Source organism: Ictalurus punctatus, chromosome 28 (assembly GCF_001660625.3).
Source record: "Ictalurus punctatus breed USDA103 chromosome 28, Coco_2.0, whole genome shotgun sequence".
Classification (NCBI taxonomy): Eukaryota; Metazoa; Chordata; class Actinopteri; order Siluriformes; family Ictaluridae; genus Ictalurus; species Ictalurus punctatus.
In genome coordinates this window covers 2550884-2578351 of record NC_030443.2, presented here as the reverse complement: position 1 = coordinate 2578351, position 27468 = coordinate 2550884, and the positions used below count along the sequence as shown (strand labels likewise).

The following is a 27468-nucleotide window of genomic DNA, read 5'->3' as shown; positions in this document are numbered from 1 at the left end:
TAGCACCATGAAGTTTAAGGTATTAGCTATGGTTAACACTGTGAAAATATTATTATTATTATTATTATTATTATTATTATTATTATCATTATTATTGTTGTTGTTGTTGTTGTTGTTGTTATTATAGGAGGATTAGTACATGCACTAGATAATAAAAAGGTTTGAAGTAGGTGACACTGACAGTCCTAAAGTACAATGTGAAGAAGCCTGTTAGACTAGAACAGGAAAGGAAAGGGGCGGGACTCTGAGAGACAAAGGGACGGAGCTCTAATAGGGGGAGGGGCGGAGCTCTCTCTCATTTGTCAAACTGCGCAGTGACTTCTCGGAAGGTGAAAGTGAAAGTCCCAATTCTTCTGAAGCAGCAGGTGATAAACTCTGTTTATGAGAAGCAGTAAAGGTAAGAAAAGCATGGCAAAGTCGTGTTAAATAACACACCTAAATATATTCTGAAATCGTGTTTTATTAGAGAAAATGTCATAGAAATCCGTTGATGACTGAATCTCTCTCTCTCTCTCTCTCTCTCTCTCTCTCTCTCTCTCTCTCTGTGTGTGTGTGTGTGTGTGTGTGTGTGTCTCTCTCGCTCTCTCTCTCTCTCTCTCTCTCTCTCTCTCTCTCTCTCTCTCTCTCTCTCTCTCTCTCTCTCTCTCCTCTTAGTCTGAACCTTTAGGAAAATATAAAGATGATGCCACGTAAGTCAGATGTTTAAAGGCAGTCATTCCAGACCAGAAGATGGTATTATAAGTATTAGAAAGCTTCTCTGTGGAATTTTTGGTTACGCAGTGTTCAGCATTTAAACACCATTATTGGACAGTTATCAATATTTTGCCATTTGTTACCTTTATATTTTAATTTGACTATTCAATGAGGAGGGGGGTGGGGTTTTTTATTTTATTTTTTTTTCGCTGTGTCCATCAGCATGAAACGACACACCATAAACATACACTTTACCACTACTTTCTTTGTTTTTGTACAGGTTTTTCAGGTTTTGCATTAGAGGTAAGTAAATGGCTCTGCTTGGTTCTTTTACTGATGGTAATACCTGATTTTAGTTACTTATATCTCAGCCTTCAGTATCAGAAATTCGACAAAAAAACAGCACAGCCTTCAAACTTATAGATTATCCCATCCTGGAAATTACAGTGTTATGCTGTGACGTTGTCGAGAGAACAGAGCTACAAGTGAACACAAAGTCATTGCACACAGGAGTTCAACTACAATGCCAGGATGTAAATAAGTGTGGCAAATGTAATGCAATCCTGTTTAACACAAAATACGAATATGGACAGTAATGCCTGGAAAATGAGATTTTCTTCAATTATAATTCAAGGGATGTGATTTCATTTCAGTGTGACAAAGTGATGAGATGAAATGTAATGCAATGGACAATTACATTTAACATTGAATTATTTTCCCTGCTGATTGTTTTTCATTAAAAAGATAAAGCAACATACAGGAACCCAAGCTCATAGTTGAAATGTTAGTCAAGGACCCACTGCTGTTTTGCTCGAGAATGATATGCTGCATTAAGACTTTATGGTAGAGTATAGTATAGTACCAACTTATACAGGGACTTGTAACATGTGTTGAAGGTCTCAAATATCTTACGTAGTCACCTAGATATATGTAGACAATTATCAGAAGAACAGTGCATTTTGTAGAATTTGCTGTGTGCCATTTCTAAAACTGGGGTGTCCACAAAGGGCCAGTATGGGTGCAGGTTTTCACTGCAATCAATCAGGAGCCACACCTGATTCCACCTGTTTAATCAGTTAATCTGCACCCACAACAGTAAAGTTGGACACCCCAGTTCTAAAACGTTCCCTAGCTTGAATATTTCTACGTATTGACACATCAACACCTTCCACTTTTTCACCCCATGCATAAAAGCTTTACACTTTTTTATTCTCTTCTACAGGGTTCAACAAAGAGAGAAGAGCCAGGTGTGGTAATACAGAATCAAGAACCAGGTTTTTTAAGCTTTACAAAAAAATAATTAATAAATAAAAAATTCTGCCCACTAGCCCACTATAGCCATACAAACATCATGATTGTCTCTCAAAACCCATCCTGATACAATTATCATTCATGTTTTATTTGTAATGACAAATGATGTATTTTTACAGGAAATAAAACATTGAGGTGTTTTATTCTACTAACTGGAACAACATTGAATTCTCATATTGGCATGATGGATCACCTTAAAAAACAAATACCAGCTCTGCAAGTGGTACAGACAGAGGAGGAGTATGATTTCATTATGGTCTTCTGCCCTGTCATTAGAGGACATGCAATTGATATTCAAGCAGCGCAGGAGAAACTTAATAAAATTTCAGGTATTTAAAAAAATAGTAATAAGGTAGCATATATACTGAGTAAAGTATTTGGTGAATAAATGCCTCATATGTTTTCTATAGACAACAAACCTGCTGTTCTAGTGGTGCTCCATCACACGTTTGATCTAGAGTGTGTTGTACCAGACAGCAGCAGAGCTGTACACAGAGAGAATACATTCACAGTCGACTGTCTGTTCCATGAAGATCAGGGATTACTGCGATGTCAGAAAAATCACGAGTCGTTTACCAGAATTATAAACTACATAAAACATCAGGTACGTGTTTTGTTGTTTTGCTTTTCAGCAAAAACACTTGATCCTTTAAAGAAGAGATTTGGACAAGAATTTATCTGTTTTAATTCAGAATCCTGTTTTATATGTTTGAATAATACATTTATATAGACCGAAAATATTTTTTCTAAAGACTTCCTGTCTACTAGAGGATATAAAAAGGTTAATAAGGAAGTTCTTTAATTGATCAAAAATGTATTATTTTATTTTACCCAACCATATGGTCCCACTTTACAGTACAAATTGATATGGTGTGATTGTAGGTCCGTTGTTGATTTGACAGAAATTGATAGTGTCATTTTAATATCTCAAAATTATACAGTAGAGGAGCTTGAAGGGACACAGTTTTACACTAACGTATCTACAGTGAACTGAACTGAGAAACAGTTTTTAAAAAATGTATTTTAGTTTATATTTCTATTTAACAGATGTGCAGAAAAAATTCCGTAGACGAGAGAATGGAAACTGATCAACGTCTTGTAGGTGAGTAACAAGGAGTTACAAAAGAAAATATTAATAACTTCTTACCAAATACATTTAGCTGTCTCATGAAGATGAACAGTTTATGTCTGTGAAAGTCTATGAAAGAGTTCTCCAAGAAAAAAACTACTGTCACTGATTTTAGCTAACATTTTCTCACTGGTCATTACAGTATATGTGATGCCATTTGCACATGCTGAAGACAATACAGTTAAAGTATCATTTTACATTACATTTACATTTTATGGCATTTTGCAGACACCCTTATCCAGAGAAACGTACATTTATCTCACTTATACATCTGAGCAGTTGAAGGTTAAGGGCCTTGCCAAAGGGCCCAACAGTGGTAGCTTGGCAGTGCTGGGACTTGAACTCCTTTGCCCAGTGCTTGTAAAATGGTTCTGATATATTTTCCCTCATTTCCTGTTGTAAACTTATAATTGTGTAACTTTACACTTTGTCAGTAATGTTGTTTTTCCATTAGTAGATTAGGTTATGAATGTCGAGGTAGGTGTGGTGTTTTTCAGTGGCGTTAGAATGGAATCTTTATAATAGTAGAAAATGTCCTCATGGCCATTAATTCTATTGACATTTTTTCTGTGGTTAAAATTGTTGGTTAATATATTACTGTATGATTGTTTTTTTAAATACTGTGTATTTCCTAGATTCTACTAAATGTATATTTGAAAAATTTGTTGTTATTTAAAGTTATATTATGTTGCAGTAGGAAAAAAAAAAAGTCTCCTGCTACTATCAGTGATTTCTGAATAAGAATTTAATTTATTTACATTTTGAACCCTTTAAGTGATTAGGCAGATATTTTTACTAATATCAAATGAATCTTGGACAGATTTATGATGTCATTAGTAAATAACTAGAAATTGGCAGCATTAATATAATATAATATAATATAATGTAAATCAGTTAAATCTTGAATGTTAGCTGTCGTTATACAGTTAAACATCATGATGAATTTATATCTAACATAATTTCTGTTTTTTTTCTTCTGTTTTATACAGGTCCTGACTCAGAGGTAAGTCAGTAACTCTGCTTTGACGCTCTGCTAACAGTAACGACTGTTCTTATTTATTTATTTATTTATTTATTTATTTATTTTCCACTCAACTCAAATATAAATGATATATGAGAAAGTACTGTAACACTGTTTCGTTGCAAAAATTTATCAATTAACATATTCACTTTTTCCCCAATAATTTAAACAACATCAACAACAACAAAAAACAACAACACCACATTCATTAGTACACATCTAAATACACAAGTTCTGCAGCTGGCTGCTTTGTGTATGGGACCCAATGTGTTAGTTAAACAATATGAACACATACAATATGGGTTTATATCAGCACTAATCAAAAATCAACTCTCCTTCATTCACACTGATAGATTAGTTATTGTTCATTTCAAATATAGTATCGTCAAGCACAAAACTTTAATTCTGTTTTACAGGAACAGGAATACACGGAGCCAAAGAAAAGCAAAATTGTAGCGCTGACTGGTGAGTAATAAAAGGCTTTCTGTGTCTTAATTCTTAGTATATGGAACATACATACCAACTGTTTGATTTAACACGTTACCTTACAATGTTGGAAAGTATTGTAGAAAACGTATCGGAATATATTTTGGTTTTGCTTCCCTGACTTCTGGCCAGGGTTACATACCTGTGCCATTATTTTATAGGGTTTTCATTTTGCAAATACCATTAGGTACGGAATATGTGTTGTCAAAAGTTTGTGGACACAATATGGAGCTTGCAGAAACTGTTGCAACAAAGCAGGAAGTGCACAAATGTCTAGAATGTCTCTGTATGCTGTAGCATTAAGAGTTCTCTTAACTGGAACCCAAACTGGTTTCATCATTATGGAGTTCCCGCGCACAAAGTGAGCGCCATAAAGACAACATCTGCCACAGCTACATTACAAAATCTAGTGGAAAGCCTTCCTAGAAACATGGAGGCTCTTATAAAAGCAGAGAGGGACCAACTCTGTGTTAATGCCCTGCCCATGGTTCTGGTATGGGCACATATGGGTGTGATGGTCAGGTGTCCACATACTGTTGGCCGTATAGCGTACTTTTGGCTATATAGTGTACTTTAGTATTGTTCTTAGACAAAACAGGGTTAAACAGGGTTTCAGTCTAACATGAAGTGTTTAATGAGTAATAACATCAACATCTTCCACTAACTAATATTTTGTATTCACAGCAAAGTCAACACTGAATTATTTCATTTTACTGACTGGAGAAACTCTAAATACTCATGACATCTTCATGAGTATGCTTATAGTGAACTATAAAATCCCACAACTGCAGAAGGTAGATACAGTGGACGAGTGTGATTTCATCCTGGCTTTCTGCCCCATTGTGTCACGAGCTGGGACTGATATTGAAGCAGCAGTGAGGAAGCTTAATCAACATTCGGGTACTCAAAAAATATTTTCCAAATAGTTGACTGCTTCTACTGAATAATGTCCTGAGAACTGTTCTGAGTAAACGTCTCATTCATTTCCCAAAGATGACAAACCTGCCATTCTGGTCGTGCTCCATCGCACCTTTAATCCAGAGTGTGTTGTACCAGACAGCAACAGAGCTGTGAAAAGAGGGAATACAATCACAGTCGACTGTCTGTTCCATGAAAATCAGGGATTACTGAACTGTCTAAAAAATGAAAAGTCGTTTACCAGAATTATAAACTACATAAAACCTCAGGTACTTTTATTGAGGTTAAGAAGCTACATGCTTTTCAATTTATATCTGTTTTAAAATAGATTTCTGTTTTAAACGCATGAATAATGTGCATATTCATATTCTTAGAGAATATAATACCTCTTCCTATCTATTAGACAAAGCAAGTACTGTTGTTTAACTGATCAGCAGAATGGTTTGATATATTACCTGTTGATTGGACAGACACTATTGGATACTTTTATTTTAATGTCTCAAGTTTATGTAATAGTGGCGCTTGATTTGACAGTTTTACACTGATTTACACTGACACATCTACAATTAATTAAAATGAGAAAATCTTATATATATATATATATATATATATATATATATATATATATATATATATATATATATATATATATATATACAACAGATTCAATTATTGCCCAAAGATGTCACAATGGAAACTGAGCAAACTCATGTGCACGTAGGATCTGTCACTCATGTTTAGCTAGAGATCTGTACATTACACGGATAATCTTTTTGTCCTACATTAAACAAGTGTTCCACTCTTTCAGCTTGAAGAAATACAGCAGGAAAATATGAAGGAACATCAAGCAGGTGAATATAAGAAACTTTTATCTCTGCGTCTCTGATTATCAGTCTGTCTGTGTTTGTGCGTTTTTCTGTCTGTCTGTCTGTGTAGGCTGTGTGTCTCAGATTGTCTGTCTGTGTCTGTGTCTGTCTGTCTTGGTTGTCTTTGCCTCTGATTATCTGAGAGTCTGTTTATCTGTCTGTATGTCTGACTGTACATCAGTTTTTCTGTGTGTGTGTGTGTGTGTGTGTGTGTGTGTGTGTGTGTGTGAGAGAGAGAGAGAGAGAGAGAGAGAGAGAGAGAGAGAGAGAGACTAAAAAGCACTTCAGAAAGTGGTTCTGGATAAGAGTGTCTGCTAAATGCTATGAATGTAAATGTCTGTATGTCTGCCTATCTATCTGTCCATCCATCCAAATCATGCCACCATTTACTGAGGCATCATTTCTGTGCATGGATTCTGCTTCTCTGAATGAAGCTCTCTTTGTCTCTCCCAGATCCATCACAGTGCAGTGACAAACAGGAAAACATGCTAAATGGGGCGGATCCCAGCAAAAAACAACTGGAGACCATGAGGATGGAGTTGGAGAAACTAAAATCTGAGTTGGCAGAAAAAAACGAACAGCTAACAATGAAAGATAATCTTCTAAATGACATAAAGAGGCAGCTAAAGGAAAGTCAAAAGCAGGTTGAAGAGCGGGACAGACTTCTGAGGGAGGTCAGAGATGAGTTGGTAAATACAACAAAGAAATTAGATCCAAAAAAGGACAGCTGGATATTGTGGGCAAACAAAAAATGAGCTGGATTCACTGGGAAAGAAGACGCAGGACAAAAACAAGCAAACGTGATATGATGGTACAGGAGCAGAAACATCCTGTAAAGTCTTCTAAACGGTCAACATTTTGGAGATTTAAAATTCAAATCGTATCAAAAAGACAAACATCATTGCAATCTAGTCTTTTTTTAGTGACTAAACTTCATTTGATTGATTTTTCTGACACAGGGCCATGTTTAGGCAATTAAATAAACGGCTTTTAAAATACTTCAACAGATACGGGAAATGTGATATACATCCAGATTTGTGTTAAGATAAAAAGCAAAAAAAACATAAAAGGCATATACGTATACGTAACATATACGTAGCTATTCGGTGGCTTGAAACCTTGTGGCAAAACGACTAGCTAACTTTTAGCCGCTTAGCTCTCCTTGCAGTTATTAATTTTTTTTACTTGTTTGTAGAATTGGGAAGGAAAAAGAAAGAGTCGAAACTGTTATAACATTCTGTCAGTCCGACAGACAGTGTGAAACTTACGCATGTGACAAATGACAGTCTATAGGTTCTTAATATCAGTGTTGTGATGACGTCCATTCGCCAATCACTAGTACTGCACTTAATACCGCAGTAGGAAAATAAAAATAATTTTAACAGTGAATAATAAATTAGCAAAATAATAAAGAACACAATTTCAGTATAAATTCCTTACTAGGTAGCTTTCACTAAGCGTATTACTCTTATTACTTCATTTACTCCATGTGTCAGGAGTTGTGTATTCTAAATATGAATGTACGACTTTACAAACCTTTCATCAAATATTTGAAATGAAGGCAACCACATTTATTTTATTAAATAAAATAAATCCAAACGTCTAATGCACAAATATGAAATATTACTCTTGCTGTGTCACGGCGATTGCAGTTCTTCACAGGAAAACTAAACTGGACTGTGTTCATATACTTTCTAAATGGTGCCATGATATTTGTACCATTCTCAGGTTTTCCACTTCACTTCACGACAGAGCGTACGATGAAGAATTTCCAGTTCTACCTATTGTAACAATGTTCTCTTTTTAAATATGGGGGTTCTTTGTAACATGTGCTCCCTCTGTAACATTTGACTAAGTTACAGGACATGAAAGCTTACAGGAATCAATAGAAGGAACTGAAATCTTTGCGAAAACATTTAAAATATCGTGAATGATGTACTGTTCATGTTTTCTACAGAGTTACTTCCTGAAGTATAGGTATGTGACCTAATCTTCATTTATACCCGGTTTCTGCAACATGAATGCAGAACATGAATCCTGAATTTATAAATGATACTAGAGTTCAAGGTCCCAAGAAAAAAAAGGTTCAATTATTAATATTTGGACAGTATAATCATGCACTGAGAAGGTGACGGGATCAGAACGGGACGTTCTCTCAGTGACTGTAATGAAACTGAAAGTAGTTTTCAAGCTGTGTGTGTGTGTGTCCACAAAAATAATAATATCTGAGTCTTGATCTTGGGGGACATGTTGCTGGTCCCCACAAGGCCCTCCCTAGTTTACTATGTCTCGAAGATGGTAGGATTTATGACCGAGTGTAATCATGCCAACATTACTAATATCTACACAATTTTATTCATGAAGTTTACTCTTATGTTTGTAAGTTGAATGTTGTTGCATATACACCGAATGTTAAGTCGGATTTCTGAGTATCCTTCATATTTAGATATCTTAAATAAAAGATATGACTCCCCAGGAATAAATATCACAAAAACAAATATTTATGATGCTATTTTAAAATAACTTACTTCAATTGGAGGTTGATATGTCTGTAAATCATACCAGATTGCATATTTACTTTTTATTATTTTATTTGGTATATTTCATAACACTTTTGTAAGTTTGGTAACACCCAAATATAAACCATGTAAACAAAAATGTATTTACAATAAGTGTTAAGGCACTTTGAATTTTGAGGCTTGGTATGTGATGTCCAATTCTAAGAACATTCAAACGTGAACCTGAATACAAGCTTTAAAAATTATATATATATATATATATATATATATATATATATATATATATATATATATATATATATATATATATATATATATATATATTTTTTTTTTTTTAAATCAGGGCTTAAAATGAACATTTAAAACATTACATTAGTGTCAACTTTTAACAATGTGGTTTGTTGACTATAAAACAGCTTCTCCAATCTCATGTTAAAAATATAAAGCAATCCAACAGGCTGTGATTGTGAAAACAGATGTGCCCCCCAATAATACTTCATTCAGGCCAAGCGATTGGAATCACTGGAGAAAGACGGTTCGGTCTAATCCTCTTGCTCCACCTCTAGCTCTTCCTCTTCCTCCTCTTGTCATAGCTGGTCCTTCTTTTATCACTCCCCTTCCTCCACCTCTTCCTCTGCCAATCTCTCCTCTTCCTCGTCCCCGTCCACGTCCCCGTCCCTGCCCCCGACCCCTCCCACTTTCTCTGTTTAACCTCGGGCCTCGCCCTCTCATCCTCAAACCAGTAAAGCGCTCATTCAGGGACAGCTGAGTCTGCAAAAAAAATAAAATAATAATAATTAATAAATATTGAACAAATAGCAACAGATTTTCTTAGTATGCAACAAGTGAAACGGATCTTTCCAGAACGTTTCTGCTATTGAACATGGCACCATAGATCGAGCTAAATGTACAAACTGTGTCGGCAGCTGCCTAAACTAGGGTTATGATGATATTAGTTAGTATGTTGGTAGATTGCAGTAAAGAAATTTGAAGTAAGTATACCATTTAAATGTACCATGAAACGACAAAATCACGAGAAATCATGAGAAACCTGGTTTACATATGCTCCATTGTACATCGTTCTGCTTTACTGAATGCTGTATGTAAATATTTTAATAATGACAAATAATTTAATTGGATGTGATGTAGATGTGCAGTATCTCTTGGAGTCAGTGTTGGGGTGCGTGTGTGTGTGTGTATGTGTGTGTATGCATATATACACCTGGTTGGTGGTTGCTTTGTAATTGAAGTGCAGAGGGATGCCTTTGGGTGTTGGCCTGCCCCTCACCGCCTCAGTTGACCTACCCCTCAACGCCTCAGATGACCTGCCCCTCAACGCTGAACCACCCCGCTGTGGCCTCACCCTTAGACGGAAAAGAAACTCAGAATAATCTTAGGAATATACCTAAAATTCAATGTAAAAATTTCACAAAAAAAATACACAAGTTATAATTTAAGGAGGACTTCAGGAAGTCAGGCTCTACAGGGTGCCTCCCACATGGCGGAAGTCGGCAAAGTGTGAGGAAGCTGCGGGATTCAGCAGAAGGACACTACTGCTCTTTGACCCCAGAGAAAAGAGCAGATCAAACGGGACCGCCAACACCAGGAGGATATCTTGGTAGCAGCAGTAATGGACTCTGAGCCCAGTAGCACAAGTTCTACAAGTTCTAGTCCTTGTTCCTAATCGTATCTTTCTATTATTATCATTACAATGGCATCCTTCTCATTTTATCTTACAGTTATAACCATATAACCAAACATACCGCAAACACATTCATTTTCTAAATTGCTTTTCAACCAAGCTGTTTAAACATTTGAAAAAACTATCAAATGATAAATGATGGAGAAACTCACTGAGTCACAGGTGGCGAGTTTGCATTGGGCAGTGACACTGTTAACATTGTCCCGGGAGTAGGTGTAGTTCTCTGACTTTACACACAGCGAGACGCGAAAGTGAGAGACGGAGAGAGCAGACAAAAAAAAGAGAAAGAGAAAAATGGAAGAATTATGCATTGGCGTGCATTAAGACCCTCCATCACATTTAATTTTGTCTAAACATACATACCTTCTTATTTTCTGATACATTTCCAATTTTCCGGAACCTCTCATGGCAGAAAACTACAAACAAATATATATATATAGTTATTGGGCTCTACATCAATCCACCAAATCTAAATGTTTTGATTAGTGCGGAAAAGACAGATTAAGCGATCAGCATGAATCAACTTACTCCTCTGTCTAATACAAATGGTCTTCCACCTCTCTGGGGAACTCGCTGACCCCTCGCTGACAAAGCTCCCCTACAGCATTATGAACAACACAGTAATCAATATTTACTTCAATGTAATAAGGTTTAGCTGGACAAATGACCTCAAACGAGTCCTATATATACACACGACAGTCTATGAGATACCTGCTCAATCCTCCTCGTCCTCTTCCTCGTCCTCTTCCTCGCCCACGGAACGAGCCTCTCACTGAGGCTGTGCTTTGAACTTGTTGCTCTTCTGTCTGAAAAAACAACAAAAATTCCCACTATTTTAAACTGACTCCTTTCTGCATTTTCATGTTGTTGCTGCTTTTAGTGTGGTGTTCATATCTTTTCTTTATTCAACTCGTTATGTCCATACCACCTACTCATCCACATTATTATATGAGTTTCAAATACCATATATAGTCTCTATTTTTCAATGCATGATGCGATGAATTCTACGAACCTCGGAATTAGCTCTGTTAAGAGGACTCAGGCCGCTTTGTCTCCCCAAACCTCTGCTCCTGTTCAGCCCGCGTGACCTGATTGGCCCTGAAATAATGCAAATATTTAGCTCTTAGTGCTCCTTTCTATACAGCTGATCTACCAGGTCATCACTTTAGATTTAAAAGCAATACAACCGTAAATGAATTCAGGTCAAAAATGCCCCTTTTATTTATTTATTTATTTATTCGTTTTAAATAGCGATGGATATGTCCGAGGGTATACAGATAGAAAGAGAGATGCAGACACAGTAATGTTAACTCAGTACCTTGATACTGCAGCGAACCTCGTCTGAGGCCTCTCCGTGCCTGTGGTGTCTGGTTGAGCTTCTTTAGTACATTATTCCTGTTTGAAACACGCCTGCTTCTGGCCCTGTCCGCAGCTCTGTTTGCTTTCTGCTCTTTTTTATTCAGCTTGATGATCTCGTCTGGAGGAGTGGGGGAAGAAAACAGTTAGTCTGCGCCTCAGTTCACATTAAACACCACCTTACAGGCTGAAAGTAAAAGTGGAGGCCAGGTATCTGCATAACAAAGTCCTGCGCCTTAACCTGAGGAAGATCTAGAGTCGGGTAACAATTGACTGCTTTTCGATTTTACAAGAACACGCAGCACAATATGATAACGTTCCTCAGTGGTAAATTATTACAAACTACCCATAAAATGCCACAAAAATCAACAATGGTTTGTAGACACTTAGAATGTAAACAACAACAACCACCACCAACAAGATTTTTTACCTTTTCACCACTGTGGTGTTTTAACACCGTGTCTTCTTTTGTACGTATTATCTGGATAAACAAGAAAATCAACTCACTGGACAAGTCGTTTGAAGGCCTCTTTTTGAAGACCAGTTGTTTCTTTTCACATAAAGCATGCACGCCGTGATATAAATCCTCAGGAACAGTAAACGTGCTGAAATATTCTTAAAATCAACAAATACTTGTAGGCATTTCAAAATGTAGACGTCAGAAACGTTTCATCTTTCAAACACTGTGATGTTTTAAAACCAAGACTTCTGTGGAATTAGATAAATAAAAAAATAAATTTAAAAAAACCTGCTGGACTTTGTTGTAATCTCTAGAAATCCAGAATGTTATTTCAGAGGTTATGACCTACGAACAGCTGAGTCACGGTCAGTTGTTGACCGTGACAGGTGGCGGCCATGTTGCAGCCATCGAAACATAATAAAATACAAAACCCCTGAGGGGGGAGTGAATTAGTTGTGTATAGAACCTTACAAACACGTGGAATAGTATACAAGCTCGAAAACACTTGAAACAACTTCTCTCAGAATCCTGCTGAAAAATCTTAAAGCTTAAGTCCGATCAGCTACCAGTTCCCAAAACACAGGTTGGGCTGGTTTAAACTTGCAGACCATCTTTACCAGCTAGTAGAAAGGAAAGACTTTCTGATCTAGCTTACTGTTTAATAAAGACAAATGCATCAGTAAATCTACTGCGATTTAAATAAATAATATGTAGTCTGAGGAGAGAGAAAAAATGCCACGAAGGCTTAAAACAAATGTGTTCTGGGTTACACAGCTGAGTAACATAAACCATTCAGATGTTGACTCAGTGACTGGGACAGGTGTTGGCTCTAGTACGCGGGTGACAGACCGGAAATGGCGAGTTCAGGAATGTTTTGAAAAGTGTGTGTTTAAAATTACAGTAGTTAAAATGTCCCTCCCCACCCTCAGATTCCCCCCACCTCCCCGCCTCAATGAGCACATACAGCTCGTGCCACTTAAGCTCGCGCTATAAGTTTACTAAACAACCATGACAGACATTTTAGCCTTTTTTTTCCTTCTTCGGCTTCTCCCTTTAGAAACTACTACTACTGTAGGAATATCTTCCTCCCTATCAGCCACACGTTACCTTCATTACCGTAGTGTCATAACTAAAACATACAGCACAAACATTAATAATGGATATAAATAAATGAATGAATGAATGAATGAATAAAAAAATAATAATACGCAGCGCGTGAGTTCCAGAGCGACAGCTGATTCATGACGCTGCTTCTCTCGCGTGCACAATGCGGAAGTGAAAACATATCACGGTGATTTAGGTTTACGGAAACAAACTCTCGGCTTATAGGGGAGGGGGTTAAAAAAAAAAAGATACATAAAATTACATTAAATCTCACTAACCGAGTGACATGTCGATTTTGTCCGCGCCGTTGTCGGCTTGAGACTCTGAAAACTCCATGTCTCCCATTTCTTCCATTTCAGGCGCGCGCGCGCTTCAACGCAACTTCTGCAACTTTATCCGTGTAAAAGCGAGATGTCGTTTTTTGTTGTTGTTGTTGTTGTTGTTGTTGTTTTCCCGCAGACGAGTCAAAACCGAGAGTTCTCCGAGGGCAGCAGCTCACCTCTCCTCGCGTCACGTCATCGAAAGGGAACGTGTTGAACCAAAAACCTGTAGAAGGGTTTCGCCCTCATGTGGTGTGAATGAACCAGCAGCGCGTGCCTGGAGCCCAAAAATAGCACATGCTCTAACAACTGAAACGTCCAAGAGGGAGCTGTGTCTATATATAAATATATAATGTAGCTCCACACGGACGCTCTGAAGGGTTTCTCGAGAAACTGAAACAAACAGGAAGTCGCTGCTCCATAATGGTTTTATGCGCCATTTGGTTCTATCATGTGTACAAGACACAATCTGCCTACTGCTGAAGACTAAACTGTGTCTAGGCTGAACACGTGTGTTTGACAGCACCTATAGAATAGTGTTTTCTAGCATTAACTTGTCTTTTTTGGTCCATTCATTTCTGCCACAATGGTATAATTTCCTGTTCTCTCATTGTGAAGAAGATCCCAGCTTGTTAGGAAGATGGGGTCAGATTCAGTGCAGCTTCAGACATGATAGGCTACAGCAGAGAGGGTTAAGGGCCATGCTCAAGGGCCCAATAGTGGCATCTTGGTGGTGGGCCTAATAGTGGCATTTCTTATCAGTAACCCAGAGCCTTTAACCGCTGAGCCACCAGTTCAACACTGACACTGATACTGACATGGCTGCCTTCAATGGAGCTCACGTTTTGGTTATTTACTGGCATTGTAGAGTTTTCATCAACAGAACACATTAAGTATAAGCCGAAATTATTAACAGGCTTCTTGTTTTTGAGATACTGAGGATTGGATTCAACCCGTTCAATTCAAGCGACCAATCAAACAGGATAATAATAATAATAACAATTCAATAATAAATGTAATGTAAACTTCAAACATGAAGGAAGCTATCGAACAAAAACTGTTTGAGACATTTGACCTTCTGTGGCCGCGATCCTGTTTGGAACAATTCCAAAAAATCTGCTGGTTACAGCAATTATAACATATAAATCTTGTAAAGTAAATCTTATAACTACAATTGTTCTTGAGCTATAACGTTAACAAAAATATCGGAGAGATGCGTGGACAGATCCACGGATGGACCGATGACAAAAGTCACAGAGAGCCAAAACATGGGCCTTGGGATACTGAATATAAAGGTATAAGTAACAGGTATGTGTTACAAACAGGAAGGAATCTACTGAAGAATAACAATTTTAGACATTTGACCTCGTTGTGACAGTGATCCTGTTTGGATTAATTCCAGAATCTAATCTGCTGGTAACATCGGTCATTCCGTATCAATCCGACAAACATTTGGTCACTTGTTCTTGATATATTGCGCTAACGAGGATCTCGAAGGACACATGGACAGAGAACCTGAGAACATAATGCGACAAACATACCCTCTAAGGCCCCTATGACCCTCTAGGTCAGGGGTCTTTAATCTTATCCGCAAAGGCTTTCATTAGTTGATACTTGATGGGAGACTAAACTAAAACCAGTGAAATCACTTGTGGCTCCCGCTTGGTTGGATCGAACGTCTGCAGCCACTCCGTCTCTCGATTGAAGACCCTTACTCTAGGTGTCCCCGGGGCATCAAGTTAGGAATCATTGCTCTATAGTGCCTCAAATGGTTACAAAGTTACATCGGATGCTGTAATCGCTGTAACATTTACAGCCACCAGATGTCACCATCGAGTCAGTGTGGGTTTGTTTGACAATCAACCGCGAACCACATAAAACGAAATGAAACGCCTTTCCTCTTCACTGCAGAAGGTGTTATTGAAATAGCACACTGGTCTAAACCGTGAGAACCACACCGGCATTTAACTTATGCGAGGACCACATGCACTCTAACACTGTTCATGAAAAACCGTATGATTAAAAAAAAAAAATGGTGATGGAAAGTCATGCACAGACGACACAAGCCTATGATGCATGGAACAGAAATCCTGCTTCCATCCACAACACCATCCACAGCACCTGTCACACTTCCCTATCCCTCCCTCCGCCCCCATCATCATCATCCTCCTCCGGCCCCCTCCCCGTCCTCTGCGCGCGGGGCGGAGCGGCTCGAAAAAAAAAACCCTCGTTATTATCTTGAGCATATATTTCCTTTAAGAAGATGGCGGCGAGTCAGGGAGGAGCGGCAGCCACAGCGGTCCTACAGGGCCATCACTATCCGGCCGGACCGCACTGGAGCGCGAGCGGCGCGCCGCCTCAACCCCAGCCGCCGCACACCGCGCGCAGCTTGGACCGCGCGCTCGAGGACGCAGCCTGCTCCGGAGTGCTGAACATCAGCGGGAGGAAACTGCGCGACTACCCGGGACTCAGCTACGATCTAACGGACACCACGCACGCAGGTGGGTCCGGTCCACGTTCCTACTCCAACAGAACCGATTAAACCGTGCATGTGTGATTTTTTTTCCCGGTGTCCTCTTGTTAGCATGCTAGCACGCGCGGCACAATAACGGTATGGAAAACCATTGATGTTTTAATTTCAGAGCGTCTCTTCCCGGTCTCTAGAAAAATGGGGGAAATATTGCATCTTGGGGTTCCACCAGATATTTTGGGTTAGCAGTAAACAGAATAGTCCTCGTGCGTGTTATTTATTTATTTATTTATTGTCGCTTCCCGAAATGGTTACAAAACGTAGCGCGAGGCATGAATGAAGCACCGAAGCGCGTGCCTCGGAGGAGGGGAGTGGAGGGGAGGGGGCGGGTGGAGGCGCGCGGGGGGGGGGGGGGTTAAATAAAAATGCGCGTTCATCGAGTGCAATCGCGTTTCCGTCCACGTTTACAATCGATCAGTTTGATGGGTTGAAGCGCAAGACTGGACGCCGCGTGCTTTCTCACGGAAGACAAAAGATGCTGCTGCCTCTATAACGGCGTCCCTTTCCTCCACCAGCACCAGCACTAGCCCCCCTCCCCCCTCCATCTTTCCATGCACAGATGCACCACACACAAACCACACACTCTATGAGCAATCAAAAGCCTTGAGTTGAATTCTAATAAGAGTTAAGCTGTCACGTGACTTTAATCCGGGTTAATAGACATGCCAGATATGTGTGTGTGTGTATATATATATATATATATATATAGAGAGAGAGAGAGAGAGAGATATTTTTAATATCAGGTGGGCGATATGGCTGAAATATTCCGATACTGAAATACATTCTCACGATATGTATCACGATATTTAGTACAAAACACCACGATTCTAAAATTAAATGATTTCGCATCTGCATAATAAATGATTTATTACAGAAAAGCAGCTACGGTGAAAGAATAAAAAATATAGGCTAATTCTATCTGTGTCATAAACACACCGAGAGTACACATGGATATCTACGCAGTGGAGTTGATCACAATACCGGGACATTGTAAGCGTTAATGCAGCGGGGAAGCGTATATGGTTCTTTGGATTTCGGTGTTTGGCTGCAGTAGGGCTGTGAGATATAACGGTTTCCTGTTGTCAACACAATAAATTGTGTCACGCACACTGCTGATACTTTAACTAGCCATCTGGACGGAGATTATTTAACTATTTAGCACCTGTGAATAGTTTTTATTGCCACGTTTTTGAAGAAACAGTCGTCGGTTTAATGCTGTGTTTTTGTAGTAGTGTTAGTTTTGTGTTCGCAGCACTAAATATGCTGTTCAGGGTTAGGCCTCGGATCAAGTCTTAGCCGCACCGACGGAATAGCCAGTGACTAGCAGAACATAATAAAGATGTCTGGCAGCTCTGTGTGTGTGTGTGTGTGTGTGTGTGTGTGTGTGTGTGTGTGTGTGTGTGTGTGAGTGTTTAGAGGAAATGATGATAAAATGTCTCAGCAGACCAGACTACCAGAAGAGGAAGTGATTTCATGACAGAGAAGCAGGTTGATGCTGACTCAACAGCAGCTTTCTCTGCACACACACACACACACACACACACACACACACACACACACACACACACACGAACACAAATACAAAGGCATTGGATTAGGTTTAAAACACGTGAAGTGTACTTTCTCATTGTGATTTCTTTCATGTACCTGTTACTGCAAGTGTTTGTGCACAAGAGCATTTCAGACTCTGTGTAAATAGACTGTGTGTGTGTGTGTGTGTGTGTGTGTGTGTGTGTCCCAGTGACCTACTTAATACTCCTGGCTGGTAGGAGACTGTGTTTGGCCAACAGTTAACACTGATTAGTGAGTAAACGCTCATAGAGCTGACCTCACGGCGTCACTAAACAGACGCTCTCCATCTCGAGGTTATTCCTTAAATTGTTGGAGCGTCTCAAAAGACTTAAACAAAGTTGTCAAATCAGCGTAAATCCCACCGTCTTAATTATTTGACTTAATTATAAAGTGGACACTTGTTAAATTAATCACACATACACTATCCTTAGGATAGTTGTACTGATACGTTTTGCGTTAATCTTTCAGAGCTCCGGTTTGATTGAGTCCCAAACCGTCGCCTTGTCATGGTTTTAAGCAGAATTCTGCCCTTTAATATTATTTATTTTAACACAGCGATCGAATATACAATGCTGTTATACCGAAGAATTCTTGATTCCGGTCGAAAGGTGGTGATAATTGTTTTATAAGAGCAGCTCTGACTGTAGTTTATACTATATTTATATTTTACAGGTTTATATTAATAGGCATTAATGCTATATTAATATGTTACTGTTTCTATAGTAACAACTTCCACATGAACGGATTGAAACACGTGTAAAAATATTGGAAAGGTGACGTTTTCTGTAAGAAGTTGTTACAGTTTCTCAGTAACATGGCAATATAGTATGTTTTATTGTTTGTTTGTTTATTTATTTATTTTTGCCTCATTCTGTTCAAGAGAAAAAGAAAAAAAAAAAAAGAATTACCCACCAAAAATAACTGGAAAGATGAGTTATAAGGCAGAAACCTGTGTATCAAGTATGTTGAAGGTACAGGTATGTCAATGCTCATGATTATCACATGAAAGAACAATTACGTGCGAAACTTCAGAAACTTGGATTCACAATCCTTGCTAGAGCACATAAACGCAACACAAACACTGTAGCTGGCAATAGCTAGCAAGTGAAAAATACCTTTTTTTTAACGCGAGACTTTATCGTAACAGTGGGTAAAAACTTGTATCCGTATTCTGTTCTTTCATCATCCATTCTGGGCTTTAGAAGATTATTCCGTCTATAATTAGCTAATACGTTTGTTTGCATTAATAAAGAAAGTGTCGTGTCATGGGGGGCCGAACCAACTTGTATGAATTTGATGAGGTAATATTGTCGTGTCAGCGATTATTGGAATAACGCTACATAAAAGGCACAAGATTCTTATGAACATTTAACTCGATGAATCTCAGATATCCTCGTTTAGATGGCTTGGCTGGTTACCCAAACCTTTCATTGTCCAGGTCCAAAGTGCAGCAAGACAACACGTCGAGCCCGCTTATCTACGTCATTGTCCTGTCGAGTCTGTATTCAGATTGTTGTTCTGTGAGATTTGTTGTGAGGAGACGTACTTTCAGTGACTCGGCGCTACGAGAGATGTCAAAGAGACATTTTGAGGAAGTGGTTATTGCCTTGACAGGAACTGTCCATATCTATTTATTCTGAGGGGATGTTTTCGAACTTCCAACTCTGATTGTTAAAACTGCTAAATCTTTTTCTCTAAACGCACATATTTTTGGGGCTAATCGCTTTCAGTATCAGAATTCAGTATTCAGTTTCCTCACACAGAACTCAGTGTAAATGACCTGCGATCACTTGGTAACTTTACAACCTGGATTAAAAAGATAACAGATTTTTTTTTTTTTTTTTTAACCAGATGCTATTGTAGCTAGCTGCATGTGATAACTGTCAGGCTGTGTTATGCTAGCTAACTAGCTACATTTAACTGTAAGAACATCGGGTTAGAAATAAGTATGTAACTGTTAAAGCAGTATAAAATGTTAGCTGTGTGGAATTTTCAAATAATTCTGCAGGGTTTTTTTTTTTTTTTTTTTTTTAGCTATTTGTTGGCGGCCATTTTTTTCGCGCATCTATCACAGCAATATCATTCCTATATATTTAGTAGTGGAGTGAATATTAGCATTAGCTAGCACAAGCAGGATATCTGTCTGAGCTGTCCGTTTATTATTATTATTATTATTATTATTATTATTATTATTATTATTATCGTATATATGTTCTGTTATAATCCCATAATAAGAAATTAGATACACTTTCACTTGCTAAGAGATTTTTATTTGTATTTTTTTGCACTGTACCTATACTCTACTCTACTCTACATAGTGCAGTCTGTGATTGCGTGCATTATGTTTTATCGACCTTGTTCCCATTACGTAACTCCCACAAGTCTAGCATGGTTCCAGTAATGTGTTGAAGGTTTTAAGACACCATCATTGATGTTAATGGGGTTTAGGGTAAATTCTTGATGTAAAGAAATGTTGTTTTTTTTTACTTTTCCTTTGTTAATTCTAGTCTTTTGCCTGTATTTGTTAATCATCGAGACTGTTTCTGATCTTTTAGATGATTGATAGAGAGTAATAATGTAATATTCGGGATGAGGATGTCTAGGAGGTTTTGTTTACGGTGAACGTTTGAAAACCGTGTCGGACGGAACGGTCACTCTGAGGAAGGTTTAGAAATGCAAACTGACTGACTGTCTGAGCGATTACAGCCATATTGTAGTATTTCCAGAGTGTGTCCTATTGGTTACATTTACAAAACATTTCATATGCGCTAAGTGGCAGCAGGTAAAGATCATTTAACCAAATAAATTAGTTGGGTTTTTGTCTGCATTCTGTCTACTGAATACTGTCACCATCTCCACTGTCTTTAGTGCACAATTTCATGGCAGACTTCCCTCAGCTGTGGCCTGTTTGACCTTCATGGGTCAACACACACACACACTCTCAGACACGCACTGTGTGGCGGTCTCTAGGGACTGAGGTAATTACGCTCGACCGGATACGCTTAGTCAATCTGTACCACATCACCTTTGAACCCGGGCACTGGGCGTTCTGGTCTCGGTAGTAGATATAGCTGATGTGTTCAGAAGGCCGTCTTCTTCTAAACAAGTTTTTTATTATTGTTCGAAAGTTTAACCTTGTATCACTCCTAAAGACGATGTTTCCGTTATTCTATCCACTAGCAGCCTGTCTCAGGCCTCGTTGGCGCAGTAGGCAGTGCGTCAGTCTCATAATCTGAAGGTCGTGAGTTCGAGCCTCACACGGGGCAAAGTTTTTATTTTCCTCGTGTCCTTTCCGTCTTAGATGCATAATGATTGAGGACACATTCCTACTGCGAGACCTGAACAAAATCCAGACAGCACCAGAAAGCGATGGAGTTTTAGGAATGTTTTGGATTGTGCCTTTTTTTTTTCCATCGCAATTACACGTCTCCTTTTTAAAAACTACACATCCCCTCCCCATAAGTGTGTAGAAAAGAAACCCCTTTTTTATTCGATTTCATTTCATAAAAGGATGATAAATGTCTTGAAATGAGCTGGCCTAGGGAAAATGTTCATTTTGCCGCCGCTCCACCGTAGGGACTTCCTGCTGATGTCAACACAAAATGCCATAAATCAAAGAAAAATTAGAAATGGAAATCCCCCCTCCCCGCCTCTCTCTCTCTCTCTCTCTCTCTCTCTCTCTCTCTCTCTCAACTTCTGTTAGCAAGCTGTGTGTCTGGAAAAAGCTATAATAAATTGCTAAATTGATTCACTGATTTATGTGTTTGCAAATACAGTGTATGTTCTGTAATAATGAAATACCAACGACTGTGCTAAAATCTCACACACACACACACACACACACATAGTGTGAAAATATGTTTTTCCGTCACTTTTTCGTTCCCCGTGGTAATGATCTGAAGGCGAATTTTGCATCTAGAATTAGATTTGAAGCGAAGCTACAAAGTTCTCCAATTACGCCAAGCGCACGTACCTTAAAATCCCTGTTAAACACTGTTTTTTTTTTTGTCCTGAGTCTGCTTTATAGACATGCCGCAAACCATCTCGCGCTTGACCTGAACTGTCTTCTTGCGATGTGGGAAAACACTCAGCTGTGTTTTTTGGACATCATACAAACGCATGGTACGTATAGAATATATGCGAGTGGACCTGAGAACGAAATACGTCAGATATGATAAGTACAGTCTGATACCAGTGTTATTAAATCAGATATAATGCTGACGGATAGTAAAGGAAGTCTTTTGGCTTTTCGTATGAATATGTTCACGTTAAGGTTATCTGTAAGCTAGAGTAAAGTTGCTTCCAAACAATGACAACATTCACGTTTATAAGATACACGCGTTCAAAATGTAGTCTTTCTGTACTACCAGTATGCATCGACGATTTTCATGACATCACTCTGCACTTCAGCTTCTCGTCAGGCTTTCTATCCAATCAAATGCGCTCTAGAGTCTGAAGTGTCCCGCCGCCAAACTTTTTCTAAAAGTTTAAACGCCAAAGTGCCTGTGTATCGAGCGAGAGAAACCGTATCAGCGAGCATGGTACGTAAACGTCTTCGGCCGTTCGAACGCTCGTGCGTTTTGTTCCGTCTTCCGACTGTTAAGAAGGAAACGGCTCGAATTCGTTCTCTTTATTGCCCAGGCTCGCGTCCGTGGTACTAAACGTCAAGTACAGCTTATCCCGGGCTGTTTAGGTAAGCTAAACGCTATTGGCTGTTACAAAAGAAGGAGGAGCTTCTCGATATGTCCCCGCCCTGACTTCCCGCTACAGTGGAAATTACGTCAACGCATCGAACAAAGTTTCGCATGTCAGCAACTTTAATTTCTATTTGTGGCATCACATTGGGATTCAGTGACGGTCTCTTTGTTACACGACAGCGAAATTACGTTTACGACCTTTCCGTGTTAATATGTAGAATGGGCATAACGTTGGAATTTTGCGCAATTCTCTTTATAACGTAACGTTGGAATTCCGCGTGATCGTCCCCGACGTAACCTCGTTTCTGAGGAAATCTCTTTATGACGTACTAGCGGTGGAATTCGTATTACGATACCGCGGTGGAATTCTGTGAGATTCTTGTTATGATCTCAGCACAATACAAAGTGATACAACAGGCTTGAGCTTTTGCAGGGAAAATAATTCTATTAAACGGCTCTTCTCGGGCCTTTTTCTGGAGGAAACACATTTAGTGTGTTTCCTGGACTAACACACCCAGGCAGCAAAACACGCAGGATTGTAGTAGTTATGCTTCAGGCTTGAGAGGAGCTGCCATTTGGATGTGGAATCATTTGAGCTTAGCTGAGATTATTTTAACTGAATGCACATGTTTGTGTGTGTGTGTGTGTGTGTGTGTGTGTGTGTGTGTGTGTGTGTGTGTGTGTGTGTGTAACAGTGGAAGTGACTGTCTTAATGTGAGAATAAGTGCTTTGATATTGCCTGTTGGAGCATGCAATCTGAGAAGGATATTCACAAGAGCACAGAGGATGTATTCAGAGAGACTGAATTGGTGTGAAGCCTTTTGACGCTAATTCCTGACAGAAATTCCTGAATTCTTTAGCTTTAGAAAATGCCGAATAACACAATTCCCCAAAAGCACCCAAATATTCTTATATGTTAATTGATTTGGAGGAATCACATGAACCAGAGCGTCGCTAGGTCTTATTTGTTTCTTATTGGTGTGTTTATATTAGGCAATACAAATCCTAGGACAGTATCTGTTGGCTGTGTGTGTTTGTATGTGTGTGTTTGTATGTGGGTGGGTGGGTGCATGCGTGAGCTGATTTCGGGGTGCGATAAGTAACGTCTTCATGTTATCTTCAGCAGTAGGAGTGTGGAGACAGAAGGAGATGGCCGGCAGTGCAGGCCATGTGTTCTTATTCAAACTGCTTCCTCACGTACACGCCCTGCTCCCAAGCAAAACAGGGAGAATAAAAGCAGAAAACGAGTCCCAAATTCAAAGTGAGAACTAGTGTGTGTGTGTGTGTGTGTGTGTGTGTGTGTGTGAGTGTGAGTGTGATCAGCATGTATTTGAATTTGTTCTGACTTGTAAATGCCAGCAGTCCCCTGACAACCAACAACAACCCTCGTGAACACTTAGAGATGCACCAACACACCCACACACTCCTCCTCTCCTGTATCTGCTCCATCAACCCCCCCTCCCACACACACACACTCTCCCCACCCCCCTTCACGTCTTTCTCTCTCTCTTCATCTCGTCTGTGTTACTAAGCTTGGAACAAAATCTGATTTCTAGCATTTACAAATGATAAAATGAAGCCCAGTGGGCCTGTGTTGTTCCGAGTGTTATCTTCGCTAGTAAGATCTTTTAAGGCTGAAAGTCACCTTCCGGGATTTGTGGGAGTACAGAATTCTAGGCTAATTGATATTCAGACGAATCGCAAAATGTGTGAAGTGAATACGGTTGGAACGCAAGTTTTGAAAGAATTTCACAGCTGTAGTCCTATTGGGCATCTGCGTCCAAGCAATAAATAAATAAAACAACATATTTTTGACTTCTTTTCCCATTGGGGCATATTGAATCTGACCTGAATCAAATCAAGCTGTGTACTCGCTATACACAAGTTGTTAAATAGGGGCATTTCGTCATGATTTGTACACCGTACAGATTCTTTTCTCTAGCCACAAGTCCGATCTACCCACATGGCATTCGTTTTTGTCCGTTATATCGATTGTGTTATATTGCTTGACTAGCCCTGAGTCTGATCTACATGTGTTTCGGTTTGTTAGCCTTGCCCAGTGTACGGATTCTGTTTGCTTCTGTAGGCGCTTGTGTCTCGGTATGCTGGCTGAATGTAGTTCGAAAGAATGAACTCGGTGGAAATCCGAATTTGGTTACGCTTGGGGAACTTTCTAGAACTGGGGAGCCTGTGTCTGTAAAACTCCTCCTCCCTAGGTCGAGTTATCCATGATATAGGTTCACGTAGGTTCACCTTGTTGATCGGCAGCATCTCCATAAGCATCCAAACAACCAGGCATACTATAAGAAACTGGAGCAGAAATATAAAATACAGTTGATTTTCAGCCCGGAATAGACACAGTTGCCTGGTACAGGTAAATAAAAATGAAAAGAAGAAAGATGTCGATTTGTCTGCTATTCTGTATTGAGTTTCTAAAGCTCTTGGCGTGAAATGATCAGCGGGAAGGTGAGAAACTAGACGTCATCCTGTTTCAGAAACCAAACCCATTTAACCGTATTAATGACCTTAATAAATCTCTCCTTATCAGACGCCTGGCTCCCTCACATCTCTTTTCCTGTCAGTCTGTTTCTTTTATTCTCCTGGACTTGGCCCCAGATGGTGTTGGATAGAGGGAATTACGTTGAGATAGACGGGCATCTGCAGTCTGAACACTATTGGACAGAGGGAATTACATTGAGATAGACGGGCATCTGCAGTCTGAACACTATTGGATAGAGGGAATTGCGTTGAGATAGATGGGCATCTGCAGTCTAAACACTATTGGATAAAGGGAATTACGTTGAGCTAGATGGGCGTCTGCAGTCTGAACACGGACAGAGGGAATTACGTTGAGCTAGACGGGCGTCTGCAGTCTGAACACTATTGGACAGAGGGAATTACGTTGAGCTAGACGGGCGTCTGCAGTCTGAACACTATTGGACAGAGGGAATTACGTTGAGCTAGATTGGCGTCTGCAGTCTGAACACTATTGGACAGAGGGAATTACGTTGAGATAGACGGGCGTCTGCAGTCTGAACACTATTGGACAGAGGGAATTACGTTGAGATAGACGGGCGTCTGCAGTCTGAACACTATTGGACAAAGGGAATTATGTTGAGATAGACGGGCGTCTGCAGTCTAAACACTATTGGATAAAGGGAATTACATTGAGCTAGACGGGCGTCTGCAGTCTGAACACGGACAGAGGGAATTACGTTGAGCTAGATTGGCGTCTGCAGTCTGAACACTATTGGACAGAGGGAATTACGTTGAGATAGACGGGCGTCTGCAGTCTGAACACTTTTGGACAGAGGGAATTACGTTGAGATAGACGGGCGTCTGCAGTCTAAACACTATTGGACAGAGGGAATTATGTTGAGATAGATGGGCGTCTGCAGTCTGAACACTATTGGACAGAGGGAATTACGTTGAGATAGACGGGCGTCTGCAGTCTAAACACTATTGGATAAAGGGAATTACATTGAGCTAGACGGGTAGTCTGCAGTCTGAACACTTTTGGACAGAGGGAATTACGTTGAGATAGACGGGCGTCTGCAGTCTAAACACTATTGGATAAAGGGAATTACATTGAGCTAGACGGGTAGTCTGCAGTCTGAACACTTTTGGACAGAGGGAATTACGTTGAGATAGACGGGCGTCTGCAGTCTAAACACTATTGGATAAAGGGAATTACATTGAGCTAGACGGGCATCTGCAGTCTGAACACGGACAGAGGGAATTACGTTGAGCTAGATGGGTGTCTGCCGTCTGAACACTATTGGACAGAGGGAATTACGTTGGGATAGACGGGTGTCTGCAGTCTGAACACTTTTGGACAGAGGGAATTACGTTGAGATAGACGGGCGTCTGCAGTCTAAACACTATTGGTTAGAGGGAATTATGTTGAGATAGACGGGCGTCTGCAGTCTAAACACTATTGGATAGAGGGAATTATGTAGAGCTAGACGGGCGTCTGCAGTCTAAACACATGCGACATTAGTTTTACTTTAGCCACGACTGCTTCTTCCTGGAGAGGAGAGGATGGATATGAGGACAGAAATGAATGTCAGTATCAGACCTCGTGTGGATGTAATCCGTTCGCCATATCCTCATTATATTATGGGAGGACTAGTATATTTGGACCGGAATCCCGAACCGTCTCGTGATTTTTCACCACGGTCGACGTGGTTCCGACACCAAAATAACGATTTGGAACCGAGAACCCATGAAGTCGGGCGCCGCTTAATCGCCATTACAACTCAGACAACGTCATTAGTCAGTTCAGCTATATGCTGAGGGATAGTGAGAATAGTTAGTTAAGCGGCTGTTTGGTGGGAATGAATCATTACCGACATCATTAAGTGTGTTTACCGTTCAGTCCACGCGTCATGTCGTCACCAGGCTCCGCGAATGCAGAACAGTGATTCGTCGTGGAGAACCGAGTAATTGGCAGGACTTGACTGTACTGTACAGTCTCGGGTGTCTGTTCCTCAGTAAAGGACAAGGTTTGCCCTCGCTGACTCTCTCACTTCCCTATAGTTATTTTATGATTTTTTTACTTCTTTGTATTTATAGTATTCCATATTTTTTTTTCTCTCTCTCCGTTTCTGATTGGCCATACTTTTCAACTGCTGTGTTTGTAAAATACAGTGCGTGACTGGGTGTTATCGGGCCTGTAGCACCTTCTCTCCTCTCCTTAATTACCTTTTCACTCTCTGATGATCAATCAGCCGTAGCCATGGCAACGTGAGGACCTCCCCCACCATGGGCTAATTAAATCCAGG

At 39.7% G+C, this 27468-nt stretch overlaps 3 protein-coding genes and 1 non-coding gene across 11 annotated transcripts in view; 3 read left to right on the top strand and 1 right to left on the bottom strand.

Moving 5' to 3' along the window:
- The first annotated feature begins 299 nt into the window (after nucleotides 1–299).
- On the top strand, nucleotides 300–7432 carry LOC108259768 (uncharacterized). 4 transcript variants are annotated; one of them, XM_053677028.1, is made up of 13 exons: nucleotides 300–397; nucleotides 655–689; nucleotides 974–996; nucleotides 1916–1940; nucleotides 2124–2333; nucleotides 2415–2608; nucleotides 3052–3106; nucleotides 4123–4136; nucleotides 4571–4619; nucleotides 5325–5540; nucleotides 5634–5827; nucleotides 6367–6409; nucleotides 6878–7432. In XM_053677028.1, the coding sequence occupies exons 2-13, from the start codon at nucleotides 680–682 to the stop codon at nucleotides 7177–7179; spliced, it is 1335 nt and encodes a 444-aa protein (XP_053533003.1). In that variant the 5' UTR covers nucleotides 300–397; nucleotides 655–679; the 3' UTR covers nucleotides 7180–7432. The 4 variants fall into 4 exon arrangements, with proteins under 4 accessions (XP_053533003.1, XP_053533001.1, XP_053533002.1 ...); XM_053677026.1 differs by having other exon boundaries at nucleotides 1916–1967; XM_053677027.1 differs by lacking the exons at nucleotides 300–397; nucleotides 655–689; nucleotides 974–996 and having other exon boundaries at nucleotides 1088–1940.
- A 1471-nt stretch (nucleotides 7433–8903) lies between these two features.
- On the bottom strand, nucleotides 8904–14120 carry si:dkey-17o15.2 (UAP56-interacting factor). The gene is made up of 9 exons (XM_017460099.3): nucleotides 13844–14120; nucleotides 11964–12122; nucleotides 11658–11743; nucleotides 11357–11451; nucleotides 11174–11243; nucleotides 11009–11061; nucleotides 10798–10872; nucleotides 10166–10307; nucleotides 8904–9714 (listed from the first exon to the last, which is right to left on the bottom strand). The coding sequence occupies exons 1-9, from the start codon at nucleotides 13917–13919 to the stop codon at nucleotides 9463–9465; spliced, it is 1008 nt and encodes a 335-aa protein (XP_017315588.1). The 5' UTR covers nucleotides 13920–14120; the 3' UTR covers nucleotides 8904–9462.
- Nucleotides 14121–16104: 1984 nt separating this feature from the next.
- lrch2 (leucine-rich repeats and calponin homology (CH) domain containing 2) overlaps nucleotides 16105–27468 on the top strand; it is a 46925-nt gene continuing 35561 nt past the window's right edge. For 2 of the 5 annotated variants that reach the window (XM_053677020.1, XM_053677019.1), the window contains exon 1: nucleotides 16112–16386. In XM_053677020.1, coding sequence (XP_053532995.1) covers nucleotides 16149–16386 — 238 coding nt within the window. In that variant the 5' untranslated portion in view covers nucleotides 16112–16148. Of the gene's footprint in view, nucleotides 16387–27468 lie in introns of all 5 variants that reach the window. The other 3 variants (XM_053677021.1, XM_017460471.3, XM_053677018.1) reach the window with 3 other exon arrangements.
- trnam-cau (transfer RNA methionine (anticodon CAU)) lies at nucleotides 21181–21253 on the top strand. Its single transcript has one exon. It is a non-coding gene; the product is annotated as a tRNA-Met (tRNA).

What these genes read in the sequence shown, in the direction of transcription:
- LOC108259768 (XM_053677025.1), top strand. Translation starts at nt 1,877, where the DNA reads ATGCATAAAAGCTTTACACTTTTTTATTCTCTTCTACAGGGTTCAACA. An exon ending in CAAAATTGTAGCGCTGACTG is followed by an intron (nt 4,620 to 5,324) that starts GTGAGTAATAAA and finishes TTGTATTCACAG; the next exon opens with CAAAGTCAACACTGAATTAT. An exon ending in GAAGCTTAATCAACATTCGG is followed by an intron (nt 5,541 to 5,633) that starts GTACTCAAAAAA and finishes CATTTCCCAAAG; the next exon opens with ATGACAAACCTGCCATTCTG.
- si:dkey-17o15.2 (XM_017460099.3), bottom strand. Translation starts at nt 13,919, where the DNA reads ATGGAAGAAATGGGAGACATGGAGTTTTCAGAGTCTCAAGCCGACAAC. An exon ending in TTAACAGAGCTAATTCCGAG is followed by an intron (nt 11,452 to 11,657) that starts GTTCGTAGAATT and finishes TTGTTTTTTCAG; the next exon opens with ACAGAAGAGCAACAAGTTCA. An exon ending in ATGTATCAGAAAATAAGAAG is followed by an intron (nt 10,873 to 11,008) that starts GTATGTATGTTT and finishes CTGTGTGTAAAG; the next exon opens with TCAGAGAACTACACCTACTC.